The sequence below is a fragment of the Pocillopora damicornis genome, chromosome 13 (assembly GCF_964200805.1).
Source record: "Pocillopora damicornis chromosome 13, jaPocDami1.2, whole genome shotgun sequence".
In the NCBI taxonomy this organism is placed as follows: domain Eukaryota; kingdom Metazoa; phylum Cnidaria; class Anthozoa; order Scleractinia; family Pocilloporidae; genus Pocillopora; species Pocillopora damicornis.
In genome coordinates, this window is record NC_142682.1 from 11,970,748 (window position 1) to 11,988,063 (window position 17,316).

Here is a 17,316-nt window from a genome sequence, read left to right on the forward strand (position 1 = left end):
TTGTAACGACATCTACTCAAGAATCAAAAGCGGAAGAAGCGAAACAAACTCGCGAGTTGTTTGCTCTGGCAGTAGAGAAAACAGAGAACAATGACGCCTTCGATGCGCTGCTGGAGAAGTACGAGCTGTGGCGTGTGTTGCGAGTGGGTGCTTGGATCTGGAGATTCCTCCACAACATAAGAACCGTCCGTAAACAGAGAATCGTTGGTCCCCTTACCACTGATGAAATACAGAAACAGACAACGTTCTGGATCAAGCGATCTCAGCAACAAGCAAAGTCGAGCCAGAAATTTGAAGAAGACCGTTTACAGTTGAATGTGCAAGGAAACCAAGAGGGAATATTAGAATGTAGGGGAAGAATTCAAGGCCATTACCCCATCTTTCTGCCAGACTCCTCGCCCTTCACTCGCAAGTTAGTTCACCGATCACATGTCGACACACTGCACGGAGGAGTGGCCCTTACCATGACCAAAGTGCGAGAGCTATACTGGGTACCGCGTTTAAGGGCACTCGTAAAACAAGTTCTCAGAGCGTGTTCAGGCTGCAAGCGTTTTCAGGCCATGGCGCTGGCAACGCCGCCTCCCGGACTTCTACCCACTGACCGCACAGAGGGGAGCACCCCATTTGAGGTTATCGGAGTCGATTTTGCAGGGCCCATCAAGTACCGTATCAGAGCCAAAACAGAAGGAAAGGCCTATCTTGCATTGTACGCGTGCAGTCTTACCCGAGGATTATTCCTGGAAGTACTACCAAACCTGGCAACCAGTGAATTCCTAAGAAGTCTAAAACGGCTCATTGCGTGCCGTGGGCGTCCGAAGAAGATATATTCCGACAATGGCAAAACCTTTGTTGGCGCCGAGAAGTAGCTCAAACAAGTTATGCGTGACGAGAAGACACAAGATTACTTAGCACATGAGAACATCAAGTGGCAATTCAACCTCAGCCGCGCCGCTTGGTGGGGAGGACAGTTCGAGCGCCTCATCGCACTGGTAAAAACAGCTTTAAACAAGACTATCGGATGCGGAATGTTGACCTGGACAGAGCTGTGTGAAGTGGTACTAGATGTGGAGATTGCTTTGAATAATCGCCCTTTATGTTACGTCGAAGACGACATACAGTTACCCGTGCTTACCCCTAACTCACTGCTATTTCTTCGATCAAACCAGCTGCCAGAACTGGAACCACACCATCTAAGAGAATTTGATCTGCGTAGAAGAGCTAACTATTTGCGAAGGTGCAAGCAGGCTTTGTGGACTAGGTGGACTACAGAATATTTACGAGGGTTGAGAGAACGACACCGGATGAAACACGAGGGTCAAACCACGCCCTTGGCAAAAGGAGAGGTAGTCATCATCAAGGACGAGGAACGAAATCGCAATAAATGGAAAATTAAAATCGTGGAAGATCTGATTCCGGGACGAGACGGAATCGTTCGAGCTGCCAAACTTCGAGCGGGGAAAGGAACACTTGAACGGGCGGTACAACACCTTTACCCACTGGAGCTGTCCTGCGATCGGGAGAATGTACAGGCTCCTCTGCAGCTCAACCCCTTAGCCCCGACATTCAGGCCCAGGAGGGATGCAGCGGTAGCCGCTCGTTATCGCATTCAAGATGCGAACATTGATGCCGATTAGAGATATTTAGGAACACTGAGCTGATATACTGGACTAACTTTCTGTTTCGTTCATTGAATTTCAAATTTTATCGAGCGCGCCATTCTAGTGTTTTTCTCCGTTGAGAAAAACAGGGGAGTGTGTGAGAGATTATTCAGCGTTAATTGATTTCCGGTTGATTTTTTGCGATAAGTGACAGATGATTGAACAATAGGATCATATTATATATTTAAAATGAGAGAGACCAGAGCGTGGGAAAGAGAACGGTGAGAGAGAGCGGGAGATTAAGTTGATTTTATAAAATAAAACGTGAAGTTTCGGAACATAGCAGATTCTTTAGTCTCATTTCCGACAAAGTTCTTTCGGGACAGAACTAGAGCGACACGATAAAGAACCGATGTGCCCCCGAGGTATCCATGAATTTCGTGTTCTTAGCTTGCTCGGGCAAATTTTACCCGAACTTCCCTCAGTGCAAGGGCAAATTTTGACAATTTGACAGCATATTGTTTCCAAATCGATCTACGTCTCAGTGATTTAAGGGGCAACAGCAACTAAGAATACAGAAGGAGCGAAATCGACCGAGCAAAAAAATTTCCAAATCATGTCGAAATAGTGCACACGCAGGCAAATGCTGCAATCGAGAAAGATGCAAAATTGATACAGCTCGGTATTTTGAGTACAAAATCCTGATCTGATTGTCAAAGAATAAAACCTTCTTGAAGTAAAATGAAAGCGATAAAATCACTTACCCGCAAATGCCCCTGTGGCCAACAACACGAATAAAATGGATCTCATATCGCGTTGTAGATCCAAAGTGCGACTGCAGAAGAGAAGCAACCTCTCTTCGTTTTTACAGAGCCACTCCTCACCCCCGGTGAGAACAAAAGGCCACCGATCAACAAACGCCAGCGGAGATGAGTGACGTCTCGAACTGAAAGCGGCCAATCAGCGCTCAGTTTTGAAATAAAACAATAAAAATTTGCCAATCAGAGTCGTTGTTTTAAGTAACTAAGTCAAAGTTCAAATCTTTTCTTTTGCGGAAAATCAGCCAATGAAGACGAGGGTTTTGTATTCGGCAAAGTGAAATCTAATAATAATCTAACATCCTTTCACAACAGCAAGAGTCCAAAAGTACAATATTGGGATTATAAGGATCTTGTTACTAGACTTAAAGGAAATATTTTTTAAAACCACCCACAGTCTCAAAAACAGAATATTGGGACGAAAACCCTTAAAATTGCAAAATACGAAAGCAGATGTGCTGATGCAGGAAAGTTTAATCTGCAACGCAATGCGCGATTTAGGAGCGCTTCGTTTAGCAACCATGCTCATGTGGCGTTAAGTCAGGAAAGGGCCGTCTTGAATTTAATCCAAGTATAACGGTGCGATCATAATTCGCTAAAGACTAGTGCTGTTCGTACAGAGAAGTCAAGGAATAAAAATCTAGTGAGGTCAAAGAGTCAGATATTGGTTTTTGAGGGTAACACGAGCTCAACAAAGAAAGAAAATCAATTCACGCGCCCCTTGATCATGCTTCATCATGAGTGATCTTATCAGAAAATATTATTATCAGAAAATATTAAAATAAAGCTGACAAGCTGCAAGGTAAATACTGGAAGATGTTATCCAAAAAGATGTGGTCATAAGATTGAACCCTTTTCTGATTTATCAGAGGCTTAGAAAAGAACTTAATGCTTTCGATCAACGAGTTTGGTGACGCTTTTCTTTTTCGCTCGTGCGTGTTCATCTTTCAAGTCAGGCCGTTTGTAGAAAACGAGATACTCCAGTAAACATCAGTATCAGAGGACAGGTGAAAGGGGGGGGGGGGGAGGAGTGTGTCTGACAATCTGAATGTCTGTAGAGATTTCCTTTAGTGTTTTCTTTCTCTCCTTTGTTTAGTTGAAAATCAGTTTATACGTTGAGGACAAAAGAACAGGGAAATATTCCCATCAAGTTTCGTCTCGTACAGAAGAAAATAAGCGTAACCCAAAAATCATGCCATAAACCTCATGTGAGAGACACTACCTTTCATCAGATACATCCACCCCCCTCCCCCCCCCCCCTCTCTGAAACGAAACCCTTTCAAACGCTGTCCAAGGAGATATTGAAAACAACTTTGACGGTCCAGGCAAGTGAAAGTTTCATATCTTGCGGGAGCGTTTTCAACAAAAGAAACGTAAAAGGTAGTTACGCAAAGCTCACGACATCGGAAAGTGCTGACACTTCGTTTTTGGCGATGAAACATTCCACTTGAATATTGTAATAAAAAGGATGGAAAAACATAAGCTTCGTGGTGGTCGCACGCGCGGAGGCACGAACATTTCCATTACCTGTGTTACTTGCGTCACATATTTATTCACAATGTGACCGGAAATTCTTCAAGACTTTATGAACTTAATATCCGATGATTTCCTTTCTGCTCTTGGTTGTTATCTCTGAAAACGCTGATTTATTTTCTTTACGCTCAGCATGACTGTAGTAGTTAAATTTGATTGACTCTGCTACTTCAACCTTCCGCTTAACAACGCCGCTGAAAAACCTGAACTTAACGTTTCAGATAGATGCTCTTTTCTCAATGTGGCTTGACAAGCCTTCCTTTTTACTCCACAGGTTTTTTAGTTGATAATTTGTACCCTTGGTGTATTTAATCGGGTTAAACATGACGATGCAATCGTATTTCCGGGATTTCACCTTACGACTGTCGTATCCTCTCTAATCACGAGAAACCCGAAAAAGGGACCATTGCACTGCTCTAAGAACTTTGTTGAAAGCTTTCACATAATACTCGTCAAATTCACATACCCTTCACGCTTGCGGATGAAACACGAGATATGAAGGCTCTTCACCTATGTCAGCGAAAATCAGTTTTGAAAAAATATAATTTATCGACACCATTAGCATCTCAAGACATCACTGAAAATTATAACTCATAAAATTACCTTAGGCAAACATAACCTATGCACTTTCCAAAACATATGATATTCATTTTAAGACTCTTATGTTAAAAGAACGGAAATGAAGTAAATTAATAAGATAAATTTTACTTGTTATTACTTACTCGCCCAAGGCAATAGTTATTTCTGTACCGCTAAACACCGTGATATGATGTAGGTAGACTCCTTTCATAGACATGATAAAAATGGAAGATGATTCGTTTTTATCGACTGAGTTGATAATGCAAATTCTAGGTTCTAAGGCTGACGTTTCGAACGTAGCACTTCGTCAGAGAAAATAGAATCCTACCAACCCGTTGGGTTCTACTGAAATAGCAAAGCTGACACCATGTTAACAGTGGGAGTTGACTAGCTTCATTAGAACACTGAGTCTTGTGACTTCATGTTAATTTTGCCTCGCGTAAGTATTCTTGTTTTCATAAGTACAAGGAGTCGGGATAAATTGTTAAAAGAAAAGTTGAATTTCCGTTTTCTTGAGACATGCACGCTCGAGTCATTGATCTATGAATAGACTTGATGACCCTCTATGATTTCAAAGACGCTTGGTTACACCTTCCATCAGATTTAGTTGCTTCTCTGACGGAAAAAAATAAGATTTGACTACAGCACGTTTTAAATGGAGACTTTATACGGCGAAAGTTTACACCAGAAAAATTCTGTTGAGACAGTTAGGAAACGATACTTAGGGTCATTCTTTCTCCAACTTCGACAATTGACTGCCCTTTACCTAGAAAACATCAGCAGCTAGAACTTGATGGAGTCGATAAATTATAACTGTTCCGTCAAAAGACAGAAAGAAAAGAAATCGTAATTAACCGATACAAGCCTAATATACAAGGAAGAATATTGTGTACGGGGATTGCAAATGGCAAGGTTGAATTTTTGGCTTTTTCACAAGCCATGACATCAAACATGGTTCAATAAAGGAAGGCTAACGAATGAGATCTTTGTGACTTTGTGCTTGGGTCACTGGCGGGCCAATCCATTTTTGAATAGAAATGCGCCCGATGGACTTGAGAAGTTCCAAAATGTTTCCTGCTTAAGATAATCAGAACACCCAGACCAAACAAAGCTATCTGTTGTAATTTACCACCCAGGTCCAACAGGACTTCTTCATACCAAAGAAACGAGAACTTTCATCGGCTATATTTTTTGACAGTTACCAAAATTTTTCTTTCCTAATTCGTGACTCGATGTTTTCCTCGTGTTGAATTGAAATAATGAGTAACTTATCGTTGTGACTCTGAGGCTCGTAAGCTGTATATGACTAAGAGGTTGGTAGCTTTTACTACAGATTACTAGAATCATCTGTGAACTGAATTCTACGGATTTCCTTCAATCAAAAGCAACGTAACTCATTGCATATAGGCTTTATAAATGTGTTTTCTTGCCATTCATTTGGATATATTTTTCGCGTTTAGAAATGTATGAATAACCGTTGAATGATGATTGTGCAGATGGAGATCAAGTACTACCAGTTCAGTCGCCCAAAAGTAGCTTAGGCTTGTAAACTCTACCCACATAAAAGCCCAAAAGTGACCGATTTCGATTCATAGCTCAATAGTTTTGCAAATATTAATATCTTGTAAGGTTATCATGGCCTTCTAGTGTATTGAAAAGACTTCTTAAGGTATAAACACTCTTTGACACCGTAGGACTTCAGTTCTTCTTCTCAAAGCCTTCACTCTTCGTGTTTAAAGGTATTTTTTACTTTGGCTGTGAAAGAAGTAAAAGTTGGTGGGTCAGGTTTGTTTGGCAATTTTAGTTATTGACCTATGCATGCAAAGTTCTCTGGTAAATTTCTACAAATCAACACGTATAATGAAAAAAACAGTGCGTAGGTAGTTCCGGAAGGCTGGCGGTTGTGAAAATTAATCCTTAGTGGTTCCCGTGCACGATTCCGCAAGTTCCTCTGTTTTCTTGGCCAAGGCAACTTAAACGCAGAAGTGCAAATCCTTACTTCCCCCTTTCCGCCCATGCAATGTGCAAAGCATAATTCACTCCCTGCATTTTTTTTGTAGAGTGGTTGTTATCATTTGCTGCATTTGCCAAGGCGTATGACCTATCTAAAATTAGTTGCTATCTAAAACGCTTTATTGCTAGTGATCACGTCCCACATATGCCAGATTTTAAATTCAATTTATTATCAGTATTTTTTAAAGTTCCAACGTTTTAACGTTTAATAAACAAAATCACAGAGAGGTGACGTACATGATGTGGGTGGAATATGTCTCGCGAAATCTTTCGTAGACGTGCCTATCTCTCACTTCTTGTTTTGCAAACTGAAGATGAGTTTCCGGTAATATATTTTCGCACTTGATTGATTGCGCGCGCTTCAAGTGGCTATTACGTCACTGCAGGTATTATCAAAATGATAGCCCACGTGTAGCTGTACCCTCCCCCCGCCAAGGTGAAACGGAAGCGAGGGGAGGGTACGGCTACACGTAGTCTACCAAAAAGGCCAAACTCGTTTACAGTGACTGTGCATTTCCCTAGGAAAACGAGATGCTCTTGTAATTGGATGTTGCCAAAACGTCTGCGTCCAAAGTTCATTTAAGGCTTCTGGCTGGATAATACATCAGGGGAAAAGGAAGCTGACACTAGAGACCAACTTAGAGTCATTCTTTTCGAAAACAAAGTTTTCTAAAACGTAGATGGGAAAATTTTTAAAACAGATCAGCTAAAGGTCGCTGATTCTGGCAACAACAAAAAAATTTCAAATGTATATTTTAACTGCACCATGATGAAGAAGTAGGTATAGATATGAATTTGTCATTTCGGAAAAGGAAAAATTGGGGGAAAAATATTATATCAGGGGTGTTGAGCTTCTGATTACACTGAAGGTAGGAAAGAAAGAGCAACACATGTGGGACTGACTCGATATCTTGAACCAAAAATAACTGGTTCACATTATCATTAGTAGATTACGATTGCAGCTGAAAGTTCTAAGGAGGCATAAAAAAAATAGTTGAGTCAATCATAAACACCACCTCATTCCAGATAGAACCAAATTTGTATGAGAGAAATTTGAGAAGTCCATATTATGAGCTTGGGCTGCCTGTGGGGCCCTTTACCCTTTTGACCCAAAGACTGCGATATTGATTCTCCTTACTCTCTAGCATACATTTCTTGTGTTATTTGTTTCGAGAATTTGGTCTAAATTAAACAATAGCCTACAGTCTATATTTTTCTTTATTATCTTTATTGTATAGTGGGAAAATACTGCTGCAGTGCTGTACACTCCCGAGAGTTAGATAAGAGTTTAAGAGACTGGAAAAACAGGATATTAGGGTTAACAATTGTTCATAAACCCTTTGATACCATCACGTACCAAGAGAGGTTTGCATCAATCATGTTGTATGGTCGCCACCATGAGGAGTTGCTTCTCCTAGATTTGCGGGAAAATACACATACAAATTCGTGGCCTATTCACGTGCTTTCCTTCAATTACGACATGCTTACTTCATGGTCAAGGGTATCAAACACCTGTTTAACCATAAGGTTATCACCGCAGTCATTATACTAATTTGTTACTGTAGCGTAATCACACTGTTGATGGATTTGTTTCGCTTCACTGACTCGTTTCTCACACGGAAACGTTGGTACAGTGCCAGGAGGTACACTAAAATGCTGAAGGGCCACAATAGCTTACACTTTTCTGTCTATTTTAGCTTTTTCTTTTTCTCTTTTTCTTCGGTTACGACGATTAACGTAACCCATGGCAGCATGTGCTATTGTGTTATTCCTATCTGAACCATTCGAAGTAACTTATAGATATAGCAATTTTTGAAATTACAGAAATAAACCCATATATCTAGTCTGAGATTAGAAAATTTCCGCTCTCTTGATTGTTGCTTTCTGGAGAAATTGCTTGGTGAATGAGCCTTCATTTCTGCAAACAACAGAATGGAAGTCCAGGAATGTGTTAGGTAGTCCGAGGTGCTTATTATAAAGAGGATGAAATGTCACTTAGATACACACGCCCACAGTTCTTCACGTGAAAAAATATCCTCTTTTATTCAGTATGGTTCCTGATTTGTTCGGATTGAAAAACCATAAAATTATTCTAGAATTTCCTTTCTAAAATTCCCTTTACCTTTCGACATTGGATGCAACATCAGGTCCACTTCTATAGAATACACAACAAGTGTGACAAAATTGGTGAGACGGCGAAGAACACGCAAAGTTTTTGACATCCTGGACATTGTCTTTTTGGACAGCCCATGGGGTAACAGCCAGAGACACGCGAAGTTGTTTATTGTCTGGACTTTTAGTGAGCTAAGATCATGTAATTTTGTTACCAGCCTGGATCGTGGCCAACCATAAACAAGTGGTAGAATACCATGACTGACTGCGGCAAGGCTAATACAACGGAAAGGTTTTTCGAGCGAGAAAGTAAAATCATGATCTGGCAAATAGCTAATATCGGTTTTCAGTGAAAGAACGAGTGAGGTGGTCATTTCAGGATCGTTGAGGGGATAAGTGAGTAACTCGATCGTTACTAACATTTTACTAGTTAGGGGCTCGTAAATGAACAGAAAAGTACGCATAACCACACTTTGAAAACGAGAAAAAGGAATTAGATGTGAAAAGAAGCTCCTTCAAAATTATAAAAAGCTGTCTTTGGATGAAACAAGAGTGTAGTGTCTGGCTGCTGCGAATACTAGCCGTTGACCCAAGTTTTTTAAGCTTACTGAAGCGGGTTGAGGTTCAGATTTCCGAACCTCTCAGAGTTTTCAATATTATTTTTAAAAAGAGTAACGCACAATAGTCCTTCTCTATTTTTTTACCAGCTTTTACCAACCCCTTATTCCACTTTTTCTGTGTTAAACCGTTTAAGCCGCTTCGTTTAGACGGTATTTAAGAAAGCGTTTGCCTTTACTTATCTTTCTACCCTTAATTTTTTTCACGTGCCACAAAAATAAGAGGATAAGAATTGCGCGCATACCAGGATGTATGAAAAATTTTTGGAAAGTTCTGTTGCGGTTGGACATTTCTTTTATTTTGTGTAAAAAAATTCATTTATGAATATCTACTAATAAATTAAATTCAGAAGTTTTCTTTCAGTCAGCAGATCATTAATTTCGAAAGAAGTTGGTAATACAGCGTATTCTCAACTGTTTGTACGAGACACTGATTTCACTGAATACTATTAAATTTTAGAACTTTGCTGCGCTTATAAGGGCAGACACCACAGGCAGACCACACTATGTGTACGTGGTTAATAATTGTTGACACGAGACAAACAGAATATGTGAGAGTTATGAATAAAGCTCTAAAAATTGCATACCTAAATTACATCTCAGGCTGAATATCTCAGTAAAGTTAAATTAGGTCTGGATAGAACAGATATGTAACGAATTTAAGAAAATAAACAACACTTCTTAAAAACATGTTTCGACAGTTCTTCTGTCATCTTCAGTTCTGAAAAATACAAAGTACAAAGTTGAATTTAAAGTGCGTAACAAAATGCTGATTGGACAAAACAAATAGTAACGGAACAATGTATGCATTTACAAGGAAAGTTTTAAATTAAAGTTGGTGATTAAGAGTAGGTTTCTCCCATTGAATGTGGATAGCTTCTTTGATTTTCATTTGAAAAGTTGTGAGAGCGTGATCTTGGATGTTAAAACACTCATCAGAACAAAGAGTGCGACATTGGTGTCTGAAAATGTGACGGGTCCTATCACTGACCAATTGCTCACGTACGCGTGTGGATTAATGTCGAGAGGTTTCGCCGACATAGCAGGCATTACAGCCCGCACATAAAAACTTGTAAATCACACACGTACGGAACCCACAAGGAATAGGGTCTTTCACACCAAACATATTGGCTATTTTAAATGATGAAAAAACCAACTTAATATCGGTGTTGTTACAATAACGCTTAGCAAATTGGCGAACCTTTTCTTTCGTGACAAAACAAAAAGGGCCAATGTAAGGTAATTTAAAATAGAAGTTAGTAATAGTGTCTGATACGGAGACCGGGGGATTGCTCTCATTACGGGTGAGGGTGAGGTACCGATTGACAACCCTTTTAAACAGATGGGCTGGAAAAAGATTCTTTCTAAGGATTTCAGTGAGTTTCTGAAATCCAACCATGTGCTGTTGATCTTGTAGACTCTATCAACAAGAATGCGAATATGACCCAGTTTGTAGGGATAAAGTATAAAGTTAAAATAATTAGTCAACAGGTCCGTGAAGGTTTTCTTGCGGTATACACTTGTGACGGGAAAACGGGTGTCACTGTTGATTAAAACATCGAGGAATGGTATTTTGTGATCTATTTCTTTTTCCTTAGTGAACCTAATGTTATGATGCCTGAAGGTTATATAATTGAAAAATAGTAGCGCATCGTTTTCCGAAAGAAATAAACAAAATGTATCGTCAACATAAGGGCGGTAAAATAATACCTCTGAGCCCTGCCAATTTTCCAACCATAACTTTTCATGATGTCCCATAAAGAGATTAGCAAGAAGAGGAGAGAAGGGAGACCCCATAAGCTACACCATCTATCTGGTCGTGGAAATACCCTTTGATAGGAAATGGGTCTGGGCGGTGGCTATGGAGGAAGACTTTTAAGCTCAGTGCTACTTAACTTGAGGTCGGAGTTACCATCAGAAATGTACCTGACCGCTAGGTCAATGCATTCTTCAAGAGACATGTTTGTAAAATGACTGGGATGTCCTGGACGAAAGTGAAGGAGTCCGAGGTACAATGTTCCGTTAGAATGTCAAGTGTTAGCAGATTGCACAGATATTTAGCCAGGTTATAGTTGTCTGTTTCGATAGCGGACGCAATGGGCTTCCACAACTTTTCAACTTGAAATCAAAGAAGCTATCCATATTCAGTGGGAGAAACCTACTTTTAATCACCAACTTTATCATGTTAATTTAAAACTTTCCTTGCAAATGCATACATTGATCTGTTACTATTATTTGTTTTGTCCAATCAGCAATTTGTTACACACTTAAAATTCAACTTTGTACTTTGTATTATTCAGAACTGAAGATGACAGAATAACTGTCGAAACATGTTTTTAAAAAGTGTCGTTCATTTTCTTAAAGTTAAATTAAGTGTTAACCGACTCATTTGTAGTGTTTTTCGCCCTCATGGGCCTTCCAAGCGTATTTTACGAAAGTACTTTTGGCCAAAGGTAATTTCGTGACGGCCAATGAAGGCCAAAAAGTATCACAATTAAATCGATTAAAATTTCAATTTTACTTTATTGAGATTTCAGACCGAGATGTAATTTAGATATGCTGCAATTTTCAGAGCTTTATTCGTAACTTTCATAGATTCTGTTCGTCTCGCGTCAACAGTTAGTAACCACGAACACATAAAGGGGTCTGCCTGTGCTGACACTACCGTAATTGAACAAAAAGATTTACTTACGTTTACACTCTACCTTGTCGTCTCTCTTCGGGTATTTTTTCTCGTTTCTTTTTCCCTACATTTGGGGAACTAAAGCAACTAATTTTGTCGGATTTTTAACTGAGGAGCTAAGATAAAAGCAAATCCAGCAAAAATTGATTACAAAAAAGTCCTTGATTTTTAAGCTACACAGCAGCATTACGCGATAACGAAGTATCGTAACTAGACTCAAGTTAGACCAATAACTTACGTGCGAGCCTAAACTGCTATTATTTGACAGCGACAAACTGTTTTGCGACAATTGACATATATTACTCCTGACGGACAATCAATCTCAATATCAAAGGATCTTAAATTTTTAGTAGAACGGCATGGCCAGCTACCTCTGACATATGATGCCGATTACTCGAGTGTTCCACACTACCTTGAAGACTTTTCCTATCCACTGAGTAACACACACCTACACGCCAAAGAAACACCTTGCAGGGCATGTTTTCAAATATCTTGTATAGTGGTTGAGAGATCAACTTTTACTTTCTACGTAGAAAGCTCTTTTGAGTTATTCATCGTTCCCTGGAAGGAAAAGAAACCACATAAAATAAAGAGGACAAGTAACCTTTCCAAAATAGCGTTTCCTTGTTGTACCCTTGAGATCCAAACATAAATTTTCATCATCGTTTGCCATACATTTCTTATTATGCTTGTTGTGAGAATAAGGCCATGAATTGCCCTATGTCCTCTGGTTTCCATGTTACTTTGTTCTCATCACGTGTCCACTCGACTATTTATACGTAGTAGAAGGAGAAATTAAAAATTAGTAGCTCATGTGATTGAACCTTGAATGTAAGAATAAGCTCTGCGAATGACGCCGTACTTGGATTTTGACTTCTCTCGTGGGAAAATTCAGGCTTTCTTTAACACCCTTGTTGGTATATTGTCTTTACTCCTTAGCAACTTTTCGTACACCTTTTTAGCTTAGAATTCTAGCTCAGTTTGAGTAGAAAATGCCATTCATCTGATTATATATAGGTGATAGTAACTTAGCTGTCAATCCATGTCGATCGTCCATGAAGTCACAATTTAGATCCGGCAAAACAAAAACAAGATCGACAATGGTTTCTAATGGCTATCCTTCTGCATTTGTATGAAAACTCGCAAAGACAACAAGGGCAACAACCAACAAAGAGCCCGCGCAGGAATTTAAATCTACTGCCGTTCTCCCTTGGTGTATCAGAGGTTCTTCGCCGCTGCCTACAACATCAAGGCATACGGACCGTTTTTAGGTCGGACACAACACTTAGGTCTCACTTACTACGACCTAAAGCAAGACGGTGTCGTTTACAAGATCCCATGAAAATGCGGCAAAGTGTATATCGGTAAAACTGGAAGATCAATGCGAGAAAGGATGAAAGAACATGACGAAGACATACGGTTTGCTTGTACTCAGACCTCTGCGGTTGCGGAGCATGCTAACGAAACGGGGCATATTCCTATTTGGAGCAATGTTAAGTTTATTGATCGTGACCCCCACTGGTACACACCTAGGATTAAAGGGGCTATCCATATAAGACTTCATCCCAACAACATCAATAGGGAAAGCGGAATCGAAATTCCCCGAGCTTGGATACCCACGATCAAACAACAAAACAGCCGATTTATGAAGACCTCAGAATATGACTTCATTGGAGAGTTATGGAGAAAATAATATTTAAACATCGTTACATAACGACAAAGTAAACGGCAAGTTGGAGAAGACGAGGAGGAATGGAATATATAAGTAGGGAGATTTCAAGGAAATTCCCATACAGAAATCAGTTTTTTTTTAAATAAGAACTCTTTTCATAAGAACGTTCAGGCTGAGACCAACCAAAATTTTAAAGACATCCTAGGAACATATTAGGCTGAGAGTCAGTTGAGAACCGTCTTTGTTTTGCTAATTTGTGAGAAGTATAAGTATAGGTAAAAGAAATTCAAAACTTTGGTATAATTTGAAAATTAATTCTAGTATTAAGGGATATTTTTTAACTTTAACAATGCGGGTTTCTCCACGATACACTGAAGCGAAACTCAGTTTGTAGTCGAACTTAATTGATTCATTTTACAATAATACAAGTGCAAAAATTTCAGCACGCTCATTGGCTGAGAACACGCCAATTAATCCCAAATAGTGCAGAAAGTTGAAGTTTAGTACAAAAAGCTAAAATTGAGTGCAGAAAGTTGAAACAAAATTGATTGACAGGTAAGTCGCGACAGCGCAGCAAAACAAAATGGCGGAGAAATGGTTAGGAGAAAGTTCAATACAACGTTTTGATTCAAAGTTTGAGTGAGAATGCTAAAAACAAAAAACCTAGCCAGGGGGTAACTAGCGGTTAAAATTCTGGCCTCCCAAAATGGATATGAAAGTATGAACCGGAGCCCCTGAGTAATATTCTCGAGGAGTTTTACGGAACAATTCGTTGCGTAAGCAACATGATCTCGAGACCGAAATTACGATTATCGTTATTTCTAAATTGGCACCAAATTTATGGATATAGTAATTTCGTGGCACTCTTTACCAATCCTCTTTACACGTGTTAAATAAAGAGAAGGACTCGGTTCCACTGTCTTACAACATTCAAGATGGCGGAGGAAAGGGGTAAATGTGCGTTCAGTTGTGATCAGCATGATCTCGACAACAAAATAACGATTATCGTTATTTCTAAATTGGCCCTGAAATAACGAATATCATAATTTCAGTGCATGTCTGAGACCTTCGGGCTCGAAGCTTGGGAACTAGTATTCAGGGAAAGATAAAATGGCGGCTTACGGCGGCGAAGGAAATCTCAGGAGTTTAATATTTAGCGTGAAAAGGCTTGGGTGTTGTGATCTGGTTCTCAAGTAAAAAAAAATCACGGTCTGCAATGGCCCTACCACCTTTTGAACAACAAGAAAACATTGAAACGGTGGTAAAAAGCAGCAAGTTTCGAAGTCTAAACGAAAGATGGGTAAGCTGAGTTTCAGTCAAATATCATGACATTTGGGATGTAATTTCGATACCGAATAAATAGTTCTACATGGTTATACACGCATAGGATTCTGTTGTGTTCACGTGAAGGCCATTTCAGCCATTCCTGCCACTTGTAAGTGGTAGGAAATAAAAGATATGTATAGTTGTTTCGTATTGAAGCCCTGTGAAATCAAAAATTTGATTTATTTCTTCTTTGTTTTAGGTGGTCATTATCCATTACTTTTGGAAGTCGATGCTGATGAGAAAGAAAAGATGTTTATGATTATTTCTTCTCTCGAACATTTTACTATTTAGGTACCAAATAATCTTGATACTGAAGACCATTGCATCCTATTATGAAAAATGTACCCCTGATTGCTTTGTCAACATGTATGATGTAATATACCTTGAGATTTGTGGGATTTTCACATGTAAACTAGAAATACCTGTAGAGGGTAATGATGTACTAATGCAAAGTGTTTTGGTACAAAGTCTGCTTTGCTGTAATCTACCTGAAGGTGCTTTTTATATGCTAGTAACACTTGCACAGCCCAGTCAAAATGTTCTTTAGTAGTAGTCAAGCTGGCTGTTGTAATTATAGGCAGCAGAGGCCAAACCTCATCCTGAAAAGCAGTCTGAAAGGTGTGAAGTCAGTGGAAGATACTTCATTGTAGGTGGCCAAATTGCAGGCTGTCAGCCCATTTTGAGTGAGTAGTTAAACTCAAGATCGGCTATTTTAACTAATTTTATTGAGAGCCAAATCCTGCAAGGCTTATATTCTGTATTAATTTGAAGTGTTACTTTTATGTTTCTTATTTTGCAGTAAGTGGGCTTGTAGTGGCCATTTTTCTCTCAAACATTTTTTTCAGCTTAGTCAAAACGTTTTTTAGAAGTAGGCAAGCTGGCTATAGTAACAGAAGGTAGAGACCAAACCTTGTCCAGACTAGACGCCTAACAAATGTTCTGTGTGGAAAGCCAAATCCCTGGTTACCGGCACATTTTGACTAGGCTATTTGTTATTTAGCTACTCTTATTATTAAAGATTACTGCATTCCTTTTTAATAATTTGCTGCCAATTGTATGCTGTATATAGCTTATGATTTGTGTGATTTTCAAGAGTAAATTAGAAATACCTGAAGATGGTAATGATGTACTAGATAACGTACTTGATGCAAAGCAATTTTGGCACAAAGTGTATGCCTTGTCCTCAGGTGATTTTAACATGCTAATAAGATTTGTTATTCAAATAATATACATCAGCTGGAATGGGAATATTGAAAGAAAAATAATAATATTTAACCATAACAAGTTTTGGTTTTATGTCCAAATTAAGCACTTAGTTGAAGATCACTGCACTGATCAGGCCCCGAAGGCCAAAAAAGAGCTGTCTGCTGTTAGTTTAATTTTTGTCATTTCTATTGATTTATTTTATTTATCAATGTTTCTTTGAGTTATAATTCATTGACCTCTTTCAATAGTGCAGGTTCGCTCGTGTAACCTAATCCCACATGTATGTATGTACAATCTCAGTGGAAATTTTGAGTGGCAGGCAAGCTGGCAATAGTAATAGGCAGCAGAGGCCAAATCTTGTCCTGAATAGAAGTCTGACATGTGTGAAATTGGCAGCTATTTCATTGTAGGTGGCCAAATTGTTGGCTGCAGCACATTTTGACCTGGCTGATTGTGTGTGTGTTATGTATGTGTTCTTCTTTTTAGGTGTTAAACAGGTCAAAGTACCGAAAAAAAACCTCTGTGATAACTTGGTAGTCTAAGATGTAAAAATTTTTAATAATAAGGTAAAGCTTGATCATTCTTAAGAGTTTGCATCTGTTCTAAAAGTTTTGGGGAGAGTTAGGGGAGCATTATTTATACAAATGTATTTAAAAAGTAACAAAAAAATAAAAAGAACTAGGGCAAAATCCCAATTTGCTTTAAAAGTTTATTTTATTAAGAGCATAATTCTGGATATAGCTTGGGATTTGTGTGATTTTCACAAATTGTTAGGTTGTTATGTAAACTTAATTTACAGGATCCTTGTTAGTTTACAGCTTCAAGAACAAGTACATAATTGCAGGAAAAGCTTGAAGCTTGAAAAATTGACTGATGAAACTGGAACAGATGTCATGAGATTTGTACAATAGGTTGGCCTGGGAGGGACCAAGAATTAAAGAATTCATTGATTCTCTTACACCTTTTGTCTGCATAGTGTGCTTCTGTAGAGCTTAGTTATTGCTGTAGAAAACGTTTTTGGAGGGCCCTTGAGATCACTCACTTTTGAGCTAGTTGCCCCTAGGGAAGAGGATATCTGTACTTATTATCTCCCTTGGGGGGGGTGAAGGGTTAAAGACTGATTCTTCTCCAGTAGCCACAAGTACCCCTGCATATGGAA

The 17,316-nt window shown here is 39.1% G+C and overlaps 1 protein-coding gene, 1 long non-coding RNA gene and 2 pseudogenes across 2 annotated transcripts in view; 3 read left to right on the forward strand and 1 right to left on the reverse strand.

The window, feature by feature from the left end:
* Positions 1-1,785, forward strand: part of LOC149035508 (uncharacterized) — a 4,262-nt pseudogene extending 2,477 nt beyond the window's left edge.
* The window catches only part of LOC149035505 (uncharacterized), a 27,524-nt gene extending 25,044 nt beyond the window's left edge, over positions 1-2,480 (reverse strand). Inside the window, 1 exon segment of the mRNA XM_089191871.1 lies at positions 2,363-2,480. Coding sequence (XP_089047997.1) covers positions 2,363-2,408 — 46 coding nt within the window. The 5' untranslated portion in view covers positions 2,409-2,480.
* A 10,401-nt stretch (positions 2,481-12,881) lies between these two features.
* LOC149035509 (uncharacterized) lies at positions 12,882-13,650 on the forward strand (annotated as a pseudogene).
* Positions 13,651-14,534: 884 nt separating this feature from the next.
* LOC149035510 (uncharacterized) lies at positions 14,535-17,115 on the forward strand. Its single transcript, XR_016182412.1, has 2 exons — positions 14,535-14,925; positions 15,151-17,115. It is a non-coding gene; the product is annotated as an uncharacterized LOC149035510 (long non-coding RNA).
* The last annotated feature ends 201 nt before the right edge of the window (positions 17,116-17,316 follow it).